Below are 22,472 nucleotides of genomic sequence, written 5' to 3' on the forward strand. Positions count from 1 at the left end.
AAATAAAGGATTGTAGGTCCCAAATAGGAGGTTAAGTTACTGCCTTTACCTTGGCTGGTTATGATGCTCTTTTAGGGGTTCCTCTGTAATGCTTTCATTTGTTGAGACCTAATCTGCTGGGTTTCAAACTGCAAGGAAAACAACAACTTAGCATTGGCATTCCAGCATGGTGTGACAAAGATAATGCAGCACATGCACCATGATTGTTTGCAAAACAGTTTTACACACATAAATGTGTTAAAATACTTAATAACTTAAATATATACCATATCTATTTTCAGTCTAACCCTTGAGATGACTATTGCAGTGGAAATATTGGTGCTAAGCTCGCTCATGTACACACACAGGCATTTGCCTTAATACAGTATATTTTGTCATGTCATTCATAAATAAAGATGAAATAATAAGGAACTCCAATCCTCTCAGGCGTTTGGGGTAACTGTAGCACATCTCATTGTACCCTTGATGTACATATGAATATGAAGGAAATATGATCACACACACACACCAAAATGGGAATTTACCGCAACATTTGAGCCCCGTGTAATAATATAACAAGTGTGTAAAATGCCCTATACATGCACAGATAACCGTCTGGGCGTGCATTTATGCACTGTGTTAGGGGGATACACCCTTATAATTACACTGACTTTATAAATGAAGACAGCATATGTACAAATTGTATCGATATATACGAAAGAAGTATTTAAAAATGATCGTGCGCAAGACGCAAGGGTGCTAAAGCTATTAGTAACACTATTTCCCACAGTACTTAAAGGCAACATCAGCACAGACGTGGCCGTGGTGCAGCTGCTGCGTTCAAGTGACGCAGTGTCCCGTCTGGAGGCCGGGAGGGCGAAGTTTTCCTCTCTGCATTGCAGCCTGAGCGCTGCTGCTGGAATCCAACACAACAATGGCGACTCCCAGTCCTGACAGCAACTCCACAAGCTCCAGCAACAACAGCAGCAACATCGCAGGATCCACGTCGCACCAACACCACCAGCAGACACAAAGCCTGACCACGGTCAGCAGCAGCATGCAAGGTAGGCGACGACGCCTTTCATCTCACATCTTCCTACTCAACTTGACACACTTGAGTTATAGGGTAAGATAGCTTGTAGCCCCCTGGAAACACCAAAATCAAGTTAAACAGAATAAAAGAAACCTATCTTCCGCTCACAATTTTCAAAATAAAACAATGCAGCCCGTGGAAGTATTAACAGGAAAGATTAATGCGATATACAATGTGGAAATATTAAATAGACAGCGTAATGCAGTGTACTAAAATATGATTCCATGATTGTCCTAAACGGAAAATAATTTGATTTTAAGTGACTATATGAACTGATTTTCGGGTCCCCATTGCCAGTTAGCGATTAGCACACTGTTGAGGTGAATAAGGCTCCAACTTTGGTGTCCAGAAAACACTAATATCAGAATTTCTTTGTAACTGATATCGTCACTCAATGATTAAAATGGGAAAACAGGGAGACAAAAAAACCGAGGTAGTAAAATTGAAATTGATTCATAAATAAATTATTAAATCGAGAAGCGATAAGCAGCATACTGTGTATTATGTTTGAGTGACACAGATTATGATGAGCGAAACAACTATCACATATATGAAGGAATCTTATGAACATGAATCAGTTTTTTCTTACTCAAGGTTCCTAGCAACACAACGCGCCCCTCGCCCATGTCTCTTATTTCGAAGGTCACAACGTTTGATTTCCGGCGTAGACCTCGCTTTCTCTCGCTGACTTGATGTAGCTGCCTATGGCTAAGTGATTGCTACTAAGTTAGCCGTGATGCCGTAGTGTGTTTCCAGCTAATGAGTACCCAGTCCTGTCGTGCCACAATGTGACAATGTTTTCTGCCTCCATACTGAAATAATTCTCGCTTACAGCCAGGCCCAAACACATGAAAACGGTGGCACTGGAACGATGCTCCCAGTGAATTTCCATCCATCGACATTAGCTATCCCCGGGCTGCGAGAGCCACAAGGCCTAACAGCTAGAGGAGTGTTTCCCTGTCTCCTCAGCCAGGCAACCGTGTCTCTGTTTCACGGCTGTATTAAAAAAAAAATAAATAAATAAATAAAAAAAACTCAGCTTGAAGTCGTCGTGTTAACTTACCCTATGTGTTAAACTGCTGTTGATATATTGGCTTTACATTCAAAGCATCAAAATGTCACAGAGGTTCATTATCGGACACAGCTTTACGTTAATAGCTTGCCCCTGGCGAGAATTTCAGCTTTTGAAATAACCCCCGCTGGTTTAATATAACCATACTGCCCGGTGGTTAACAATACCAGTCTAAGGTTAGATAGAAAACCACGAGTCTGTCGTCCGCTCAAAAGCCAAAAGGCCTTCACGTCTGTAATTTGTCATAAGGATGTTAGAAGCTTCTGAAATGCACCTAACGTTGCATCCATTATCGGACACACAGCCAAGCCCAGTTGTGGCTAGGTGATAGGCTGATAGCTGAGAGCTGATTTTGGCCCGTTTGTTCACTGTTAGCACTACTGTGTTTTATTTTTTTGGATTTTTTTTTTCTTGGTCACACTTACACAATGATACAGGTATTATTAGAAGATGAGTGTGTGAAAACGCAAGGGAACGTCTAGCGCCAGCATAGCCGGACGTGCCTTCTCAATTTTGCGCACCAGAAATCAAATTGAAATCAAATTATAGCTATTTCCAAGTGTACTCAGAGAAAAAATGCGTACGCAGTAATAACATACGTACAGGTCTTCCGGGAAAAGGGAAGGAGCACGTCAGACAGGGCAAGTGTCCGATAATGGACGTCTAAAGGTTACCTGTCCAGAAGCAGACACATTGACTCTGCAGTGTTTGACTCGAGGCCGCGGCACCTCTGTCTTGATAAACACTGGCTGAAATGATTCCCTCAGTCTGAGCTGTGCTGCTTGTTGAAAGAGATGTGGCAGATGTCTGGCATCATTTTTGTATCTAAACCTTCCAGAAACCAACAGCTGCTGGAGATGTCAGATTGAAACAGGTATTCAACACTGAATAGGTCTGCTGGTGTAGGCTGTGTTTTCATCCTGTTGTAGGTTGTCTCTTGCCAAACAACCCTTGAAATGTTCCCCACCCTTTTCTCTTTTTTCTGTTTCCAAAATTGGGTAAATCATGTATAGATCTACATTCACTTAATCTGCATGTTACCTTGCACTGATGCAGGGCTTCACACGGTTTCTATATCCAGGACCCCCAAATAATTTAACATGAACCCACCATGGACCCCCAGTTCTTAAGACCATGCACTAAGCAACCTTATCTGAGGTTTTTCTTGTTAGATATGATTTAATAGCAGGATGGATAAGTCTGCATGTAGAGAGGCAGCAGCACAGAAAGTGAAACATCCCAGTTGGAAAGCATTTATGGATTAAAATAAATGTCAAATTACATTATTCCTCATTATTCTTGAGACCCATTGGAAGCTGCCCCAGGAGCCCCTGGTGGGTTTAATGTCTTTTTACAACAACACACTATCAATTTGCACATAGCAGGCTACTGAATTTTGGAATGTATTGTATGATGCGGCACTGGGACAGATCCAGCACAAAGTAGTGCTTCATTCACCAGTCACAGCACTGCAACCCACCACGTCTTTCCCCTTCAGCAGTGACGCTTGCTGGGATGGCATTGGCCAAAAGTGACCCACAAACACCCACCCACTCTTAAGTCCTAAGGATATGTAGTAAAAATGTTTTTTCTTTGCTTCAGGGTTTCAGATAAGCCTGTCTGGAGTGGCCCAAAGTAAGCAATAGATTTCATACAGTAGCACACCAACCTCTACTCTTTGTGGGTACCTCTCAGTAGTCTAAAGTGGCTTCCTTTCCTTTTTATCTTTCATCTGGCCACATAGATATCAAATTATTGGGGAAGGATGAGGCACATGGCTGCCCGATGATCAAGTCCAGATTTATGTGTTTACCATGCTGTTGTTGAATGGGGTGGAACAGGGCAAAAGAAGCCACTGTATACTATTGAAGCAGCCTGTGTGGTGCTCTGGTACATGGGGAGTCTGTCCACTGTTCACTGCTATCAAACCTCAGCCATGGGCGAGGCAGATTCGTTTGCACTGGGACTTGCAAGGTTAAGGGATTTGTTTGCTTTCAAGATTTGGTCGACCAGGGCATGGCAAAGAGGACTCAACACTTTCCCTCAACACTTTTCATAATGGCTAAGCCTAAATATTATTACATTTTGGACCTATGCTGCTAAAAGCGACAACTTGGAGAAACACTTCACTTGCAATGAACCTGTGCAGAGATGTGATTTGACCATAGTTCCATTTGAATCAGTTATCTTACGGTACATTTGAATGAAGTGTTACCTAAGTGTTGAGTCACTTTGACATCTTGAGGGAACTGCCTAAGTTTGAGTTGCACATTCCGAAACGTTATCAGAGGAATTGTGTTGTACAGGGATTCCTAATATCAGTCTCCTGCTTACACATTTGATGTAGCTTTCCATTGCAATGAGGCTTTTGACTATTGCGGCATGCCAAGGATCCAGGCAATTTGCTAAAATATGATATTTGTTTGAAGAAAATGGTGTTATAGCAAAATAATTGGTGCCATAGACTTGTCTGAGTTGGGAATCCCTGCACCTCTGGGCACTTTGCTTGTGTTCAAACTGCATTTTGTGCTTCCTGTGATCTTGAGGAAATGCTTGAGATAACCCAAATGTCTCTTGGGTCCATCGAATCACTGTTCATACACTGGATTTCTCCTAGCATGAGTAGGTGGAAATGTGGTGATGCTGCCAAAACATTCTCCAGATTGCTCTTGATTGACATTTTATACGATTGGACAGTAGCACAACCATACACCGGCTATCAGGTCATTATGACATTTTTGCAACATAAGCTACTTAATAGAGGTTATTGCATATGTGAAGGCTTAATTTAAGTGTGTGGTGATTGGAGTTACCAAGGTAAGAGAGGCATTTTTTCACATCGTGTCTGCTGCATATCCTCATACGGTGTCATCCCTTTGCACTTCATGTTCAAACCCACAGTGTGGTGTGCATGTCGGGGGAATCTGGATATGTTGATCTCTTTTTTTCCTGACAGGTAAACGTAAAGCTCTGAAGCTGAATTTCGCCAACCCTCCCGTGAAACCAGCATCTAGGCTTCCCCTCAATCCTCCGGCTCCCCCTTTCCAGAACCCACATATGTAAGTAGAGATGCCGACGATGGAATTTCACTACTACTCTGTTGTCAGAAATATATCTGGGCCAGCGTGTCCTGCAGATCAGCAGGTCTTAGGTACATGGTATTCCGTTCAAATCTCTCGACTGATTCTTCTTTCTCTGCATTTTTAGGGTAGTGCAATTATTTCTGCCTGCAATGACGTAACATTTGCACTTGCTACATTTTTCGAAAGAACTGAATAACAAAGAGTGGGAGTGAACATTGTTTGAATGTTTCTGAATCAGAGAAGCACAGGGATTGCTGATTAATTATTTACTGTATCCACATTAATCTATAATGCATGTTCCTGTCTCGGCCCCAAACTGTCCTCTCCCACTCTCCTCTCTTCTTCCCCTTCCTGCGCCCTCTTTCTCTTCCTATCCTGTGCTGTCCTGTCCTGTGTCCTGTATGTTATCATGTTCTGTGCTATCCTATCCAATCCAGAGAGCGTCTGCGGACACACAGTATCGAGTCATCGGGGAAGCTGAAGATCTCTCCAGAGCAGCATTGTGACTTCACTGCAGAGGATCTGAGAGACCTGGGGGAGATTGGTCGTGGGGCCTATGGCTCCGTCAACAAGATGGTCCACAAACCTACGGGCCAGATCATGGCTGTAAAGGTGATGTGCTACACAGAACCTGGCAGTCCACAGTGTTCCTTAACGCACCTTGCCTACGTTTCTTTTCTTTAGTCCAAAATGCCTAATCTCCTGGGTATTTTTGCCTTTAAAGTTGGGCCGGGAAATATGGACAAAATCAGATATCACAACATATTTGACTGTATACCTCAATACTGATGTTGGAGGGACAACATATGGCATTTGTGCCATGTGGAGGATTTCTAGCATCTCGGGGGTCTTCTTCACAACTTGGGGTGAAACAGAGTGGGAGATGGACGGATTAGGGGGATGCCTCCAGTTATTCAGTTATTGTACTGGATCATGGTCAAGAGAGAGCAGGGCCTGAAGGCAAGGCTATCAGTTTGCTCATCGATGTGTATTTCAGCCCTCAACTATGGTCACAAGCCCTGGGTAGTGAGTGAAAGAATGAGATTATGAATCCAAGAGGCGGAAATGAGCTTCTTTTGCATGATGGGTGTGCTCACCTTTGTGTTCAGGTTGAGATCTGAGAGGAGCTGAGAGTAGAGCCACTGCTTCTCCATGTTAGAGGGAACCAGTAGAGGTGATTCAGGCATCTAGTTAGGTTGACCCCCGGCCTCCCCCTTCTGGAGGCGTTCTGAGTGCGTCCGACAGCAAGGGGACCCCAGGGCAGACTCAGGTCAAGGAATTACATATTCCATCTGACCTGGGAACACCTTGGGATCCCCCAGGAGGAGTTGGCACATGTGGCAGAAGAATAGGAAGTCTGGACAGCTCCCACTGTGACCCGGATCCAGATATGCAACAGATAATGGATGGATTGATGGTGCTTTCATAAGATATTTGCAGACAAGAGATTTTTAATTAAGAATTTGTTACAATTAGTTATGTGTCTATGATGACCAAGCAGGTAGAAGAAAAAAAACAGAACAGCTGGAACAATCTAATAAGCCTGTCTTTACTGTAATGCAGCATCTAAATCAGGAAAAGGCAACACTGTAGTCATTTCATGATCTTATAATATTTAAAATCCCAGACAATACGGAGGACCATATCATGATATTGATATAATGTTGATATATTGTCTCATTGTCTCATCTGCTTTCATTGCTAAAGCCTGAGCAGACAATCAGACAACACTGACAGAAAACAAAACCTGTTGTACATAAAACACACATGCAAATATCTATTGTTTGTTCATGTAACCTACAGCTGTTTTACTCTAGAACACAGAACATCAAAGCCAAGCAGAGTATTTGACGCTGAAATAAGAAAGAAACAGTCTTACTCACTTGACCCGCCTTTTTGCGTAATCAGCAGAAAATTCAGTTCAGTCAGTGCTTTCTCTAAAAAAAAAAAAAAAAAAAAAAAAGGAGGAATGTTATGAGTAAGGCCTTCGGTGGCGGATTTGATTTCAGATCTTATTCCTTGCTCTTTGTTTTTAATGAAAAGGACGTGTCATTGCATGTTCCTGACAGCACCGAGAGTTGAACATGTTTCTTTTGCTCAGCACAGGAAATGCATGGTCAGGTGGTGTAACGTTTGATCTGAAACAGCTCAGTCCATGTTCATGGTCACTTCTCTCACATCTGGAATCACTGCAATGAATAGGAGACTGATTTTGCCGAATCAAAAGATGCTTTTCTGATCTTGTACTAAAGTAAATTTGATCCTATTGCAGCACTAACAGCTGTAATCCAAAAAATGTCAGGCACTTTTCTTTTTGGTGCATGTTTGGGGAACACAACTAGTGAGAGAATCACGTACATTTTGGCCCAGGGTTCATGGTAGAAGAGAGGTCATGAGGACACCAAAGTTGGCAGGGTTCGTTCCCTGGGTAGCATGATTGTGCCTTCCAAATATCATGGCATTCTGCTCAAGATATTCTGAGATATCAGATTTGACATTTTTTGCCTAAGGATTGCACTCGACAAAAGGTAATGGGGTCATCAAAATTAAGAGGAATCTTCCTTTGGGGAGTGTGAATGCACTCACCAAATATGGCAGTCTGCCATTCACATTTAGTGATATTGTGTGTGGAGTTGACATGTCAGGAAAGGTCATGAGGTCACTAAAATTAACAGGGTTCAAGAAAGTGCTCACCAACTGTTATGGTAGTCTACTCAATACATTTTGAGATGTCAAAAGTTTGCCTGTTTATGACACTATAGAAGGAAGAGTCTTGTGGTCACCAAAATTGACAGGGTTCGTCCTCTGAGGAGCGCGAATGGGCTCACCAAATTCTATGGCAGTCTGCCTGGTAGATTTCAAGATATATTGCCTTGGACTGAAGTGTTGACCAGACTGAAACAGCCATTCATAGCAGAATTCTCTGGACTAGGTAGGGATGACTTGATTGGTGATCTCGAGGGTTTGGCAGGTGTGAGTTAGAGGCTTTCACGGGTCCAGAAATTCGTGTCTGAACTGAAAAAGACATGGAAATGTACTACACGGAACAAACAGCTGGTTCCGGACCCATGCAGAACCGAGAAATGTAGGACATTACAGTTAATTTACAGGTTATCAAATCAAAACTTTGTGTCTTACCTAATGAAGTGTTTGTAGTGTTCTCTCCTGTGCCTAGTGTGATGCATAATCAATCCACCTTGCCATAAAAGTTGGTAAAATACTCTCCATAGGTTTTTGTTACTCCTCTCTTGCTGATTGAAACGGCATGGCTAATCAACACAGTAGTTAGTCTAAAATCTAAAAGTTTTTTGTGATGTCTGTGCCTCAGAGGATTCGCTCCACTGTGGATGAGAAGGAGCAGAAGCAGCTGCTGATGGATCTAGACGTGGTGATGAGGAGTAGTGACTGTCCTTACATCGTTCAGTTCTACGGCGCTCTCTTCAGAGAGGTCTGACACACCCTTACCAACCTCCAAGCCACCATATGATTCTCCAGAATTGTATATCCATGTACTTTCCGATTTAAGTTCACCATGTTTGCTGTAGTCGGGTTTACGTGGGAAGCAGTATTCTATTGCTAATCAGAATAAAAGTTCAATCAACATAAATAGATATTTGAATGAATGTCTATAAAATATAGAGGAGATGCCTCATTTTCTGTGATGTGTTGGGTATCTGAAGGCAACTAACAATAATTCTTTGTTTCAGGGTGACTGTTGGATATGTATGGAACTTATGTCTACCTCATTCGACAAATTCTACAAATATGTATATTGTGCATTAGATGAAGTCATTCCAGAGGAAATATTAGGCAAAATAACATTAGCAGTAAGTATATGCTTGACTCTTTCTTTATATGCTATGCTGTCATAACATGCATGTCAATAGATCATCTACAGAGCATGAGGTGATCATTGACTCTTTGTCTCCAACAGACCGTTAAAGCACTGAACCACTTAAAAGAAAACTTGAAAATAATTCACAGAGGTAAGTTGTCATTTTGTTGACAAAATGCATTAGGATACAATACTCAGAAGTGATGTTGGTCTTTTGTTGGTCTGATATGATGGAGGTGCCTGCTGCATAAAAGCAATCTATACAATGCTGCCATGACATTTTGTATTCAATGCACATTTTATTTATTCATTTAATTTTTCAGTAAGATTTAATCTCAGAAATTTTTCATTTAATGATAGTAATGTATCCCAGTGTATTCTTATTATTGAATAGGTGTGATTAGTCATGCCTTAAAGAGAAGCTAACCCTAAAAGAAATCTAAAATCAAATGTAAAGTAACTGCATATCATCACAGAATATCAGCTATTGGCAGCATCAACTCCAAAAATATCTTTATTGTTACTGGCCTTCAAAGACCTACATCAGTCAAACCCTTCTCAGCTCAATGCTTTACTTAACACTCAGTGTATTAAATTATCCCTTTGTTTAATTTTAGACATCAAACCTTCCAACATTCTTATGGACCGAAAGGGCAACATCAAGTTGTGTGATTTCGGCATCAGTGGTCAGCTGGTGGACTCCATAGCCAAGACCAGAGATGCAGGCTGCAGGCCGTACATGGCGGTAAGCAACCAGCGAAAATTACTGACAAAATACATAAGCTTAAACATTGATGTCAGTGTGGGATTTTTTTTTTTTTGCAGTAACCAAAAAGCACAGGCTTCAAAAGCATTATTGACTGACGGCATGGCTAAAGTGCACTTAGGCTTTTAAAGGTGGTGGATGGTTTAGAGTTCAAACCAGGAGGGAATAAAACTTTTAGCTCATGGAAACACAATGACTTCACTATGGAAGGCACTGGAAAAGTCTTGGAATATTACAACATCAGGGCCATGGTATCAAGAACCATGGTTTGTTTCTGTTTTAGAATATCTAGTCTCTGTAACACTGTAACATCACTTCATGTTGGGTCTGTTTGAATGATTAATTTGTTGCACTCTTGCTGTAGTTGTAGGCTTAGAGAGTAAACATCATCAGGAATTTTCTTCAGGAGATGTGAAGTGGACAAAACGTCCACATAATAGCTTTGAGAAAGCTGAATGCGAACCTGCTGGAGAGCAAGTTGGTCAACTGCATTAAGAAAAACAACTGCATAAATATGTGGCACAGCTCCTTAAATGGGGGTAACTTGGCTTTGAATCCCTTGTAGATGCAGGGGTGTTCTTCTTGTGGATGGGGCAAAGAGAAAAGAATCAGCTCTTTGGAAGTTTGTAAAATCTCAGCATCTGTCGTTCTGTGTGGTTTCAGCCGGAGAGGATAGACCCCAGCGCTTCTAGACAAGGTTATGATGTCCGGTCTGACGTGTGGAGCTTGGGAATCACCCTGGTAAGACAAATAATGTCAGGAATTTTCTGGGGGCGTCTGTATTACTGTGTGTTCAGTCTGTCAGAAGTGAGTTCTGTCCAACGTCCTCTATCTGTGTTTGCTTTCAGTACGAGCTGGCCACGGGAAGGTTTCCTTACCCAAAGTGGAATAGTGTTTTTGATCAGCTGACACAGGTGGTGAAGGGCGAGCCTCCTCAACTCAGCAACTCAGAGGAGAGGCAGTTCTCCCCTAAATTCATCAACTTTGTTAACCTATGGTAAGCATCACTCACTATTATCTCATATGCAGTCATGCCTACAATTAAAAGAGGTGTCTAATTTTATTTTGTGTCTTGAAAATGCCATTTGTCTGTGACTTATTGAAATACTGTCTCTTTGCTTTTCAGTTTAACTAACCATTTCTTTTTCTTTCCAGCCTTACAAAGGATGAATCAAAAAGGCCAAAGTACAAGGAGCTCCTGGTAAGTTCTTGTATTTGTTACATTAAAAGCCCTGTTTTTTAGTTCTCACCTTTGATTGGTTGATACCTCCTTTCCACCAACAAGAACCTAGTGCTAGTTTGGAGCTGCTTTGCTTTTCCACGTGTGAGAGCTGGCGAGAGAGCCTCGTCATTACATCACTGTATACGTCTCTGCTTTCCCAGCAGCCTGTAACAGTCGTGCGTATTCGACTGTTTTGAAAGAAATAGTTTTGATCGATAATCCTGCCCCCAGCCCAAGACACGAGCAGTTCTTTGTTGGTTCTTCACTGTAGACCAGCACAGAGTTGGTGCTGCTGTGGAACCAGTTTTCCTGGCCGAGAGCCAGTTCTTTGGCTGTCAAAATGCAAAGAACTGGTTCAAGATATAAGGCAGTGGCCCCGAACCAGCCCTCAATCTGGCTTGGTGGAAAAGGGTTTGAATCACTTTGGAAATTCCAAATAAACACTCATCTTTGCTGTGTAACAGTTAATATATTATTACGTTACACACTAATCACCATTCATTAGACAATACTACAACTGTCTGTCTTTGGCGGAAGAATAACTGCTGCTACTACAACTTGTGCAACTGCTGCCAGCACTTTTGTTTCTTAAAAATTTGATTTATTGATCTTTTTTGTTCTTTTCTAATGTTGCTAAGGTCTTTTATTGCTATCTTGTAAAACTCAGCATGGCATCTAATTGCACTCTTTGTAATGGTTCAGAAAAGCACTAAAAATCACAGCCCTTTATTGCCAGTGATGGGTTAAATACTCAAAGCGGGATGAATGTGGGATGGCGTTTTTGGATACTTTAATTCCATATTCTGAATTAGGATTCAAACACAGATCTTGCCTTAGTAAAAATTATTCTAATATATCAAATGGTTTTAAAATATAATAGTGTATTTACCACAGCCCATAGCACCCATGCCTGAACTTTCTGCCTTTCCTCCAGAAACATCCGTTCATCTTGATGTACGAGGAGCGGTTCGTGGACGTTGCCAGTTACGTATGTCGCATCCTGGATCAGATCCCCTCCTCTCCCATCTCCCCTATGTATGTGGATTGACGGAGTAAGGCGGGAGAACGGTTGCGCCCGACACACAACGGGCGGGACACTAAGCCTCGTGATGCGACGCATGACATCTTAGCCCTCAGATGCAGTTACGTAGGATCACCTGTTTATTCACGTTCCAAAGAACAAAGGAACAAAGTCCAAATTGCCCGGTGCAATGAGATTATTGTTATTATTATTATTATTATTATTATCATGAATAAACACACCCTTCCACTTCCCATCACGCCATTCAGTGAAATGTAAAATCATCCATCTTCAGACAGCAAAAACTTGAAGACATAACATTGTCTTAGTAAAATGCAATGCTCATCTTTTTTTTTTTTTTTATGTGACGAAAAAGGAATAGAGTATACATATATGGTATATATACTTGAACTTGATGTACACAAATACAGAATCTACCAAATAAAATGTTGACAAGTGACGCTCATGACGTATGAACAAAAATAGCCACCTATTGGATTGTACATTGTGGACTGTATGTATGCATTCGTGTGTTCACCTCTAAATTGTTGATGTACAGATGTATGGCGATAGACCTACTGTCTAAACACACTCTTTATCACGCAGTTTGTTGTGGGCACCTTTTACTCATGGTAATTGAATGAGTATGCAAAAGTGTTTTTTTTTTTTCCTCTGGAAAGCTGTTGGACAGGGTAGCGTGGCTTCACTTTTTTTTTCTTTTTTTTTTTTAATATGCAATCTGTGAGAGTTTGTCTTGATACACGTTCGGGACAACATGCATTTCTCACATCAAATGCTACATTGCCTGATGTAAAGTTGCCCTAGGACGCTCTGTCCGCCGATGTAAATGTGTATGTATATAGAACATCTAATCTGCTGTTCCCGGCGGGTTCTGCTCGGCCGTTAAGGCTCATTCCCAGATTCGAGAGATAATCGCAGCCCGACCTGATCGAGCGGTGAAGAGCAGGGTGGCGGTGACGTCCTGCTAAAGGATGCTGCATTAGTGGCGTCAGGACGTCACAGGTTGAGAATGATCCTTAATGCTCGTCTGCAGCCTGTTCTCGCACTGTACAGTCAAACTGCTCATCCTCGCTGGTCACACAGATCCACCATGCCGCCCTACAAAGGCAAACAGTAACGGTTTTGTGTGTTTTTAGGTCCTTATGGGGGTTTCCTCCACAAAAATTACACTCATAAATGCTGCTAAATGATATATTATCCACTTAATGTACCATCAGTACGGTTGTCATTTCTCAGTTTGGCTCTGAAGGTCACCATGGACTCAGCATGTTCCTCAGCGACTCGGCATGTTTTCTCTCGCTTGCACTGATGACGGAATGTTTCGTTTCCCACGCCAAACTATGTATTACATTCTGGATGTGTCTCCGTAGTCTAAAAATGTGTCCCCTGACGTCCTTTTTCCCTCATCTGCCCAGACATAGCAAGACTTAGGGTTTCTCATATCCGCGCAGATGAAGGAAAGGCCGCCACTTGAGACCACTGAGACGCACCCACCATCTTTCTCTCTCTCTCAGAAAGCCACGTCTACCAGTCGGGGGTCCTTCAACCTCAACGTGTAACTTAGTGGAAAAAAGCATCACAGCTTGGAGTTAGCTAGTTAACCAAACTGTCTGTGTGGTCTGTGGAAACAGGGAGGACGGTAGTCGCTCCACATTGGGATGCGGTAGAGGCCTGCAACATAACAGCTGCTGATGATATAGCAAATGTACTTAATGTAATCCAGCAAAGTGTAATATAGTGTAATAAAAATCTACCTAGGTCAACTGATTAACTACTTGATCAACTTAGTGATTTCTCAAAATGTAAACATTTAGTCCAATTAAATATTGCCATAATTGTTACTCTTCTGACTTGATGTGGATGAAACAGGAAAAAAAAAGATGTCATATTTTCAGATTTTTACATTATTGACAAGATGTTGTATGATATGCAGCCAAGCCAGTCAATAATGTGATGTTAAATTACTGGGAAAAATGTTTTTTATCACAGTTTTGGCTTTTTATTCCATCACACACCTTACTCTATTTAGTTTTATTACATTACTAGCATTTGTTATAGGTGTCGTTTGTTATGTTGCAGTTCTCTACAGATGTCAGCCATGTTGGAAAGTGGCCACCAGTGTGTGTGTGGGGATGTCAGGGGGGTTCAGGGTCAGTTGTTGAAAACTTGTGGCTTATACAAGAGAGTGGGACATTATAAGAAATCATAGAGATGCAATGAAGACCAGACATGATTCTCTTGTGCTCTTTGATCAGAGAATTCTGTCAGCTCTTGTCTTTCCATTTCTATCTGTAATGCTATAAAGACGATGCAAAACCCCTGAGAAAGTCCACAATCTTTTTTTTTTTTTTTTTTTTTTTTTTTTGACACAACAGAAGGAGCTATTTCTCCACAAATAGCCCCCCATCTGTTTTTCTCATGGGATACGGATCCAGGAAGCTAACTTACCACTGGTGAATATGAATCTCCAGGAAGAGTACATGTTGTATAAATTGCAATTTACTAGAATGTTCATATTAGATTATAAGATAATATTAAGGGCAATGAGTATTATATTGTATCTTTATCGAGGGTTAAAAATAAAGTTCACACAGAAAAGATTCAACGCGTGTATCATGTGCTTCGTGAATTGAACAGGTCACTGCAGAAGTGATTTTGCTGTGGTGTTTATTGCTCTTCTTTCTGTAGTATACAGGGGTGCAGGCAAATACTGTTTTTTTTTCTTTCTTTTTTTTTTTAACAATAGTAAAGCAAAGTCAGTGGCCAAGCAACATGGAAGCTTCTGTCAGATGTGATTTTTCTCTCGATTAGGGAAAATGACGCAAAATCAACTAAAAAAAAAAAAAAAAAAAAAAAAAAAAGGCCAGTACATATTCTAAAACGATAGAACAGAGCAACAAGAGTTAGAAGGTAAAGGAAGTCAACTTTGGCATATATTTTAAGAGGATGGGCATTAGTACCAACTGTAAAACCCATTTAACAAGTGCAACAGTTTACTTCATAAGTAACAGGAAAAAGCAATATTTGGTCAAAACAGAATACTAAATGACTTCCGATGCATGTTTGCAAATTGAAAGGCAGATGATTGTACATGCAAAGTGTTTCTTCGACGGGTCTCCCATTTCAACATGACACATCTCGGCCGTGGCACTTCATTTCTTTCATGTGTTGAAAACAAAGTTACTGACTTCAGGCTGAAAAACTTTGAAAGTGTATTTCTTTGAGACTGAATGAAAAGTATTTAAAAAAAAATCTCACATTATGACATCTACTTATAGGCTCGGGTGCAAGTTTGTGCTGTGTTTATGTGCAGTATTCACAGTAAAGATCTGAATATATTACATATTCCTATTCATATTCCTATTCACAAGTGCTAATAATGGACATTTCCGCTTCATATCTTTCTCAGAGGAGAAGTGATTTAAGAAAATGAGTTTTTTTTTTGTTGTTGATTTTTTTTTGTTTTGAAGTGGCTGGTTCACTTTGCATCACATTTTAACAGTTTTTACTAAGAAATTGCATGGTCAGAACGGTAGCACTGGAGTTTTCCGGTAAATCAAGAATCCCAATCTATGATAAAGGAATGTCAGCATAAATACACGATAATGTATAAATATAAAAGAACAAAATAAATAATTGTGATGGTCTTGATAATAGAGAGGGTGAAATTTTTTGGAAGGACATAAAAATTTAAGTATGTATTAAGAACACGTAATAGAGATGAAATTGTATCTATTTTTCATTAACGCTCCCTCAGCGTTTTGTGGAGGGAAACAACGCTGATTGATTGTAACGTCATACAATCTAGGAAATATAAAAATGAAAATGGTCAACTTTCTGCGATTTATGCTGGAGCTTTCTATATTACAATTTGTCAGAGTCTCTCTATGGGAATAATAGTGAAGTGGAAATTGTTACTAAATACTCCTTTTCTAACAATAACCTGTTGTGGCACAACTTTGCCTGCTGATTAAAACTGTAATAAGACATCTGTTCTCTCCCTAAAGTCATTCTGTGAATAAATATGCCAAATAGTGAAAAGAAACTTGTATAAAAAAAGGTCTTTCAAAGGAATGACAACCATTTCTGCACACAAAATCTATGCTCAAGCAAACTGTGACAAATGTGTACTAAGCTAGAGGTGCAAAGTGAGATTTTTTGTCATATTTACATCAAATGATGAACTGAATACATAATACACTTGTTTTGTGGTTTGTGTCTTCTCCCACACCGCTGACAAAATATGCAGACGTCGCCTTGTCTCTGTCAGTACAGATAGCTATGATATTTACAAATTGGCCATATTATGCGATCCAATTAGCTTTGTAATTTCTTCCTTGTTTCCAGTAATACAAATATAGATTCAGAAAGTATACATTGATTGTCAAAATATGTCTTCAAGTCTAGATGGCGTAACACTGACATTGCATGAAGTTGTGGTGTAATGCACTGCAATCACGTCTTTCCCTCTTGTGTCCGCTGTCATACTGATTTGGTAGTTGTGCGTATCGTTGTCCAAAGGGACAAAGATCATGTCATAAAGCACCTGGGGTCTTTAAAATTTGGGTTATGACAACAACATGAACATGGTATTTCAGTAAAGAGGAAAAATAACAGTCTTTGACAAAATATAATTCTGTGGATTGATTTATGACTTAGCCATCAATCGTTGGATCTAGGCTAATGGTCTATGCTTAATGACATATTGTCCCATTGCAGCGCAACAGGAAAGAAATGCTGGCACTTTGACTGATTGTGGTATGGGCAGCACTCTGTATTTCTTTGGTATGGTCGCTATCAGAGCTGATCTCAAGTCTGTCACTCGTAGCTACTTGCTAGCTGGTGTCTTGTGTTTGATGGCTGATGCATGGCTAGCTTGTTGCTAGCCATCACATGGCTGGTGCTGGTGCTTTCACCAGTGCTCCAGGTGAAGATCCATAGCAGAGTTCAAGTTAATGTCTGTGACATCCAGGAACTCTGTGTTGAAGATGCTGGGACCGTTGGGTGGAGCGACGCTGAAGGCCGTGGCCGAGCTGGGCGGTGTCAGGTCCAGCCACTCCATCGTCTCCCACGGTGTCTCGCTGAAGGTCATGCCCACCATCCCTTGCACCTCGGGGACGGGGGACACCTTAGTGTTGATGGGCGACAGAGGGGTTGGCGTGTCCATCAGGTCTTTGTTGGCCAGGAGTTTGTCTTGGTGGGGATGGTGAGGGTGGTGGTGGCGGTGGTTATTGGGGCTACTGTATCCATCGCCGTCTCCGTTCCCTTCGTCTTCCTGCCCTCCCTCCTCAGCCGCCATTTTAAGAAGGGCTACCTCCCCACCGCGGCCAATGGGACTGCCCAGCAGAGTGTCCAGGTGGCTGTCAGTGATATGATTGGCCGACTGGTCATAAGGAAGCTGAGGAGGGGACAGGTGCTCATAGTGTCGGTGGAACCTTGGGACGATGAGGCCGGCGCTCCCTGGGGACACAGTAATGTGAGGCACAACTTTGGTTACAGAAGATCTCTCCCTCTCTTCTCTGGCGTTAGCTGGCATCTCTTGAAGAGAAAGGGGACAGGCCACAGCACAGTGGGATTTAATACCAGTGAACAGGTAAGATGGACAGTGCCATGCCAGCTATACCTTTATTCAAAGATGTTAATGTCTTGTGTGGAACTGCATCACATGAAGAATTTCAGAGTTGACCCTCGATCTGTTACCTTACCTCCACTCTCTATGAGCACATCCAAAATTTCATCCATCTGCTGACTTCTGGTCATTTGCTGTAAAGGTAATTAAACAGTGATTAATGCTTTTATTAATGGAGGAATGTCTTGTAATATTCAGTACTAAAATTATCTGAAATGGATTTCACATGACAAAAATGCAAGCTTTCAAGCAATCCATTCAAACTTGCAGAATGGAGTTTTAGTTGTACAAACATTTCTTGGAGGCAGAACGATCTCCAGTTAAACCTCAATGGGTGGAGCCAAAAAGAGTGCCTTCTCCTGACTGAAGCCATTTGAAAAAGTCAAGGATAAAGAAAGGAATGACTTAGTATTATGAGGCCTAGTGCTCTTGTAATGAAGTAAAAATGCAATGCTTAGTTACCTAGGTTAGCGATTAAAGGTTCTAACTAGCTGCATTAACCAAACCATACAAGCCAGTTAGTTAGCCTCCTGACCCTCTACGATCACAAATGCCACAGTTATGAAAGAATAATAATGATTACTAAAATAAAAAAGATTATTATCTTTATTAGTTGATGATGATCTTTGGCTTCACCCATTAAGGCTTAATTCAATGAACACAGTTATATCTGTCTCCGTGGACTGTTTGTGCAACAATAACACCAAACAACTTCAACTTGGTCAAGGGTGGAAAGTATGTGCAGTGAACATAGCAATGGATGAAGGAAGGGGTGCAATATAGGTGATGGCTAAGAGATAGAAAAGGGATATAGAGGGGAAAAGTGGAATTAGAGCAACGCCAATGGATTCAAAAATACTTTGGCCAGCCATTATCTAATGAGTTTGGACTTGGGTTTACCTGCTTGACTGCATCCTCATAGCATGGGGGCTGTCTTAAGTCAGATGCAGCTGATTCTGAGCTACTGTAGGCAGGGGTAGAGACCTGGCACTTTTGGCCAACTTGCCGAGGAGGTGGCAATATTGACATCTATATGAAAAATAGGTGAAGAGTAACATTAGCCTACCAATTAGAAAAGGGGAGCTCTCTAAAGATAAAAAGTAATGTAGATTACAACAACAGAATGAATTGTGAATCATGATGAAATCAAGTCATCAAGCACTTCCTAGCAGTTCAAAAATGGTTTGGCGTTGTGAACTGTAGCGTTCTTGTTCAAAAAAAAAAAAAAAAAAAAAGTCACTGACATGAAAGAATATGTGATGAAACAGGTGAACTCTGTTTCAAAGGGTGGAGATATGATGAGAGTGACAATGAACCTCACAATGGAAGATGATTATACAAGGTCAGAGAAAGATACAAATTAATGGAAAAGAGAAAAATGGTTAAGTGAACGTGAGGTGACTCAGATAAGTACATGACACTGACATGACATCACTGCACTACTCATATCAGTACTCTCATTCTTGACTTCTTCTCACCTTTGGTTGCATGTTTGAATTAGTGGCTTTGGTTGTTCCCCGGTGGGTAAGGCCACAATCAGCTGAGTTGGGAAAGACTCCCTGAAGGCCTCTTTGGTCAGAATAAGAACAGTTCACTGGCTGGCCTCCAGTCTTCTGCTGGATCTGTAGGTAGACAGGTAAGATGTATTTGTACAGTGTTAGCATGTTTATTAGAAAACATAATACTTCAGAGAGCCAAAAGGAGGGAACTACATGAGGGTTACATTCTGAGTTACTGGGGTTATAAATTATTTTCATGGATATAGGGTCTTCTAAGGGAAAAACTCTACATCTTACCTGCATGTTTCGTGCTCTGGTGTTGCCCTGGGGCAGGGGGTGACTGCAGCCGTCCCTTCCCAGCGGAGGTGATAGCAGGTATGGGTTATTAGGAGACGAGGGCTGGGGGCTACTAGAGGGCTTTCCAATGGGAGAGTCTTGCGGCGAGCACTGGGGACTGAGGAAAGCAGACATGGCAGAGGGACTGCCGGAGGAAGGGGCTGTGTCCATACATCGTGGCCCTCCAGAGCCCCCCATACTAGGGACAGGAGCACTGCAGTGTCCCATATCCTCCATGCAGCTCCCAGGAGGGCTCTTCAGCTGCTTGGGGGAGGAGAGGGGACAGCTGGAGGACAGGGTCATGGGCTCTTGCTTGATCGTCACCCCGAAAAAGTGCTGGCCCATCATGGCTGAATTATGCTGGTGATGCATGGTGGGGTGGTGTGACTGAGAGGGAGGGGGGATGCTATCCTGGGTTGCGCCATAGCAACGCTTCCTCTTGTGGAGCTGCATCTTAAGCTCTTCTACCTAGAAAAGCACACAAAGGTCCCAAAGGCATTTGTGTAAATGTCATATATACTAAGCACAACAGATTATATAACAATGCAGTAAGCTTTAAAGCTGCACCAAGCAAGATTATTATGTAAAAATACACCTTTGCTATCAAGTTCTGTCACAAATAGTGGAAACAGCAGAGAAAAATGTCCCATACCCACTAAGTTAAGATGTCATACATTTTCTATATTTGCTCAAATTAAATTCTTGGATTGGGCATGGACAGTGGCAGAAAACTGTCCTTCCAGAGAAAACCATTGTGATAGCTGAACCTCATCACCACCTTGGCCCCTACTGGTGAAGAAATTGAGGTCCCAGAAGTTCAGTGTATTTTATTGATGCCATATTGCATGTTTTCCTCGTGTTTCTTGTTTCTCTTGCTCTCGTAATGAACTCCTTGAAACTTTCAAAGATTCAATTATTTCAGTTTGTTTTACAAAAGAGTTGGTCTTTGAATGATCTACTTAAGACCTTTTGATTTTAGGGTTATTTTTTATAACCCCATATTTCCAAAAAGCTAGATTGGTACACAGATGTTTACGCATAACATCAAATCAGATGATTCACCCACCTGCCTCTGCTCCTGGTGCAGCTTCCATGTCAGCTCTTCAATCACCTTCTGCTTCTCCACCAGCATCTTGTCCTTCTCTGCCTCCAGGCCATCCAACTCTCCACCCTCCCCTCCCCGCGGGCCTCCACCAGCCATGCTGCCTCCTCCAAGTCCCTCCTCGGCGCTGAGCTGAGCTGGGGATGGCTGCAAGGCGAATTGCGGTGGCGATGACATGGGCACATCGCTGAAGCTGTCAGGGAGTGAGCCGCTGAGGGACAGCTCGGAGGAGGCCGGAGAGATGGGAGGGGTGGAGGAGGTGCTGGGGTAAGGGTAGTACCCTCCTTGGGATAGGGCGCTGGAGGAAGACGGAGACTGGTAGGAAGACAGGGATCCCGAGGGAGTGACGGAGAAGGTCATGGTGGTAATGTCGCTGGAGCCTGAGGGGGAGGAGCTGGCATTGGAGTCCTTGAAGGGCCGGAGTCGCTCAATTAGGGCGGTCTTGGTGCCTGAGACAGGCATGCCACGGATACGCAGGTGCTGCCTGAGCTCTGACACCTGGCACAGCGAAAAACAGAGGTGGATAGAGAGAAAAAGAAAGAAATAGTGAGATCTTAAATTAAATGGCAGTCAAATAACTTTAAACAACCATACCAGTGATTATGAATGCTTGATCCATTAACTACAGTTTGAAGTAATTTAAACACAACAGTGCTGCTGCTTTTAGGAAAACTAATTTTCATATCATAGTGGAATGAATGGAAGGGAATGGCTGGATAAAAGGTAGGAAACATGAAACTGGAGTTCAAAAACAGGACATGCAAAGTCACTGGTATGGTCCTTTACAAGCAGTATAAAAGGAATTTGTGATATTTGCATTGTAGGTCTTTGTTTTTTATTTTTTTTTTCAATTCCATGGGGTGACACCTACTTTTAGGTCATCCAAATTGGCTGGCAAAGGCCCAGGCTTGACTGGTGAGATGTTGGTTTGATTCGGGTATGTGGTCTTAACCGGAGAGGGGGAGCTGCTGTTGACGGTGCTGGTAGAGCCACTGGAGCTGCAGGCTGACAGCTGATCACTGCCTCCTCTAGATGGGGGTAGAAAGAAATTAGTCAGCCACAGTGCACTGCCATATAAATAAAGCAGTTAAAGCAGTAACGAGCTATCCCGTCAACTGATTCACATTGGCGATGAGTTTGGCTTACTTCTGCGTTTGGCCTGGCGGGTGCAGCGGCTGGTAGCTGAAAGTGGACTGTCGCTGCTGAGCCTGAGCTTGGGCCTGCGTCTGCGGGGCGTGCGTGTGCTGCTGTGAGTGTGTGTGCGGCTGTGTGTGCGCGTGTTTCTGCTGGCTGAGGATCTGGAGCTGCAGGAAGAGCTGCTGTTGCTGCAGGAGTCGGGCGTAGGCCGAGTCCATGGGCGGAGGGGACTTCTCAGCCTTCTGGTCCGGAGGAATGTACTGGTGGTACTTGAGCTTCTTCACCTTGGGCTTCACATCTTTGGGCTTCTTGTGTCGGTTCTTGTCTGAAGTCTTGGACTGATCGTGGTAAGGAGGGTGAGAGAGCATGAGCAAACAGCCGACTGACATCAAACTGAACAAGTCTTCTGAATCCAAGTATTTGAAACACTTTTTTAAATGTTGAAGTCCAAGAGAGTAGCTAATATAAAAGAGATCAAAGTAAAACCTTGAAGGACTTCCTGACCTTGACAATAGCAGGAACAGGTATGGGTGGAGTAGGCTGGCTGTTGTTGGCACCAGACAGCCCTTCATCCTGACTTTGATCGGGAGGATCTCTAGTTGCACCCCCCTGTTCACAGAAAAAGAGAAGATAAGTGACTTTGCAAAGTTTGAAAAATAGCTGTTATTTGATCTCAT

At 42.2% G+C, this 22,472-nt stretch overlaps 2 protein-coding genes across 12 annotated transcripts in view; one reads left to right on the forward strand and one right to left on the reverse strand.

Moving 5' to 3' along the window:
* Nucleotides 1-786: 786 nt before the first annotated feature.
* Nucleotides 787-12,540, forward strand: map2k4b (mitogen-activated protein kinase kinase 4b). Of its 4 annotated transcripts, XM_030077203.1 has the most exons (13): nt 787-1,043; nt 2,983-3,018; nt 3,747-3,779; nt 5,101-5,203; nt 5,665-5,839; nt 8,556-8,675; nt 8,935-9,054; nt 9,162-9,213; nt 9,680-9,807; nt 10,492-10,569; nt 10,677-10,825; nt 10,984-11,029; nt 11,985-12,540. In XM_030077203.1, exons 1-13 carry the CDS (start codon nt 914-916, stop codon nt 12,096-12,098), a joined length of 1,284 nt encoding a protein of 427 aa, XP_029933063.1. In that variant the 5' UTR covers nt 787-913; the 3' UTR covers nt 12,099-12,540. The 4 variants fall into 4 exon arrangements, with proteins under 4 accessions (XP_029933063.1, XP_029933064.1, XP_029933065.1 ...); XM_030077204.1 differs by lacking the exon at nt 3,747-3,779; XM_030077205.1 differs by lacking the exon at nt 2,983-3,018.
* Nucleotides 12,541-14,742: 2,202 nt separating this feature from the next.
* The window catches only part of myocd (myocardin), a 96,192-nt gene continuing 88,462 nt past the window's right edge, over nt 14,743-22,472 (reverse strand). For 5 of the 8 annotated variants that reach the window (XM_030077194.1, XM_030077200.1, XM_030077198.1 and 2 more), the window contains 9 exons: nt 22,300-22,404; nt 21,805-22,133; nt 21,530-21,686; nt 20,623-21,156; nt 19,518-20,024; nt 19,200-19,343; nt 18,622-18,750; nt 17,798-17,855; nt 14,743-17,630 (listed from right to left, as the gene is read on the reverse strand). In XM_030077194.1, coding sequence (XP_029933054.1) covers nt 17,005-17,630; nt 17,798-17,855; nt 18,622-18,750; nt 19,200-19,343; nt 19,518-20,024; nt 20,623-21,156; nt 21,530-21,686; nt 21,805-22,133; nt 22,300-22,404 — 2,589 coding nt within the window. In that variant the 3' untranslated portion in view covers nt 14,743-17,004. The remainder of the gene's footprint in view (nt 17,631-17,797; nt 17,856-18,621; nt 18,751-19,199; nt 19,344-19,517; nt 20,025-20,622; nt 21,157-21,529; nt 21,687-21,804; nt 22,134-22,299; nt 22,405-22,472) is intronic. The other 3 variants (XM_030077195.1, XM_030077199.1, XM_030077196.1) reach the window with 3 other exon arrangements.

Source organism: Myripristis murdjan, chromosome 19 (genome assembly GCF_902150065.1).
Source record: "Myripristis murdjan chromosome 19, fMyrMur1.1, whole genome shotgun sequence".
Taxonomy (NCBI): domain Eukaryota; kingdom Metazoa; phylum Chordata; class Actinopteri; order Holocentriformes; family Holocentridae; genus Myripristis; species Myripristis murdjan.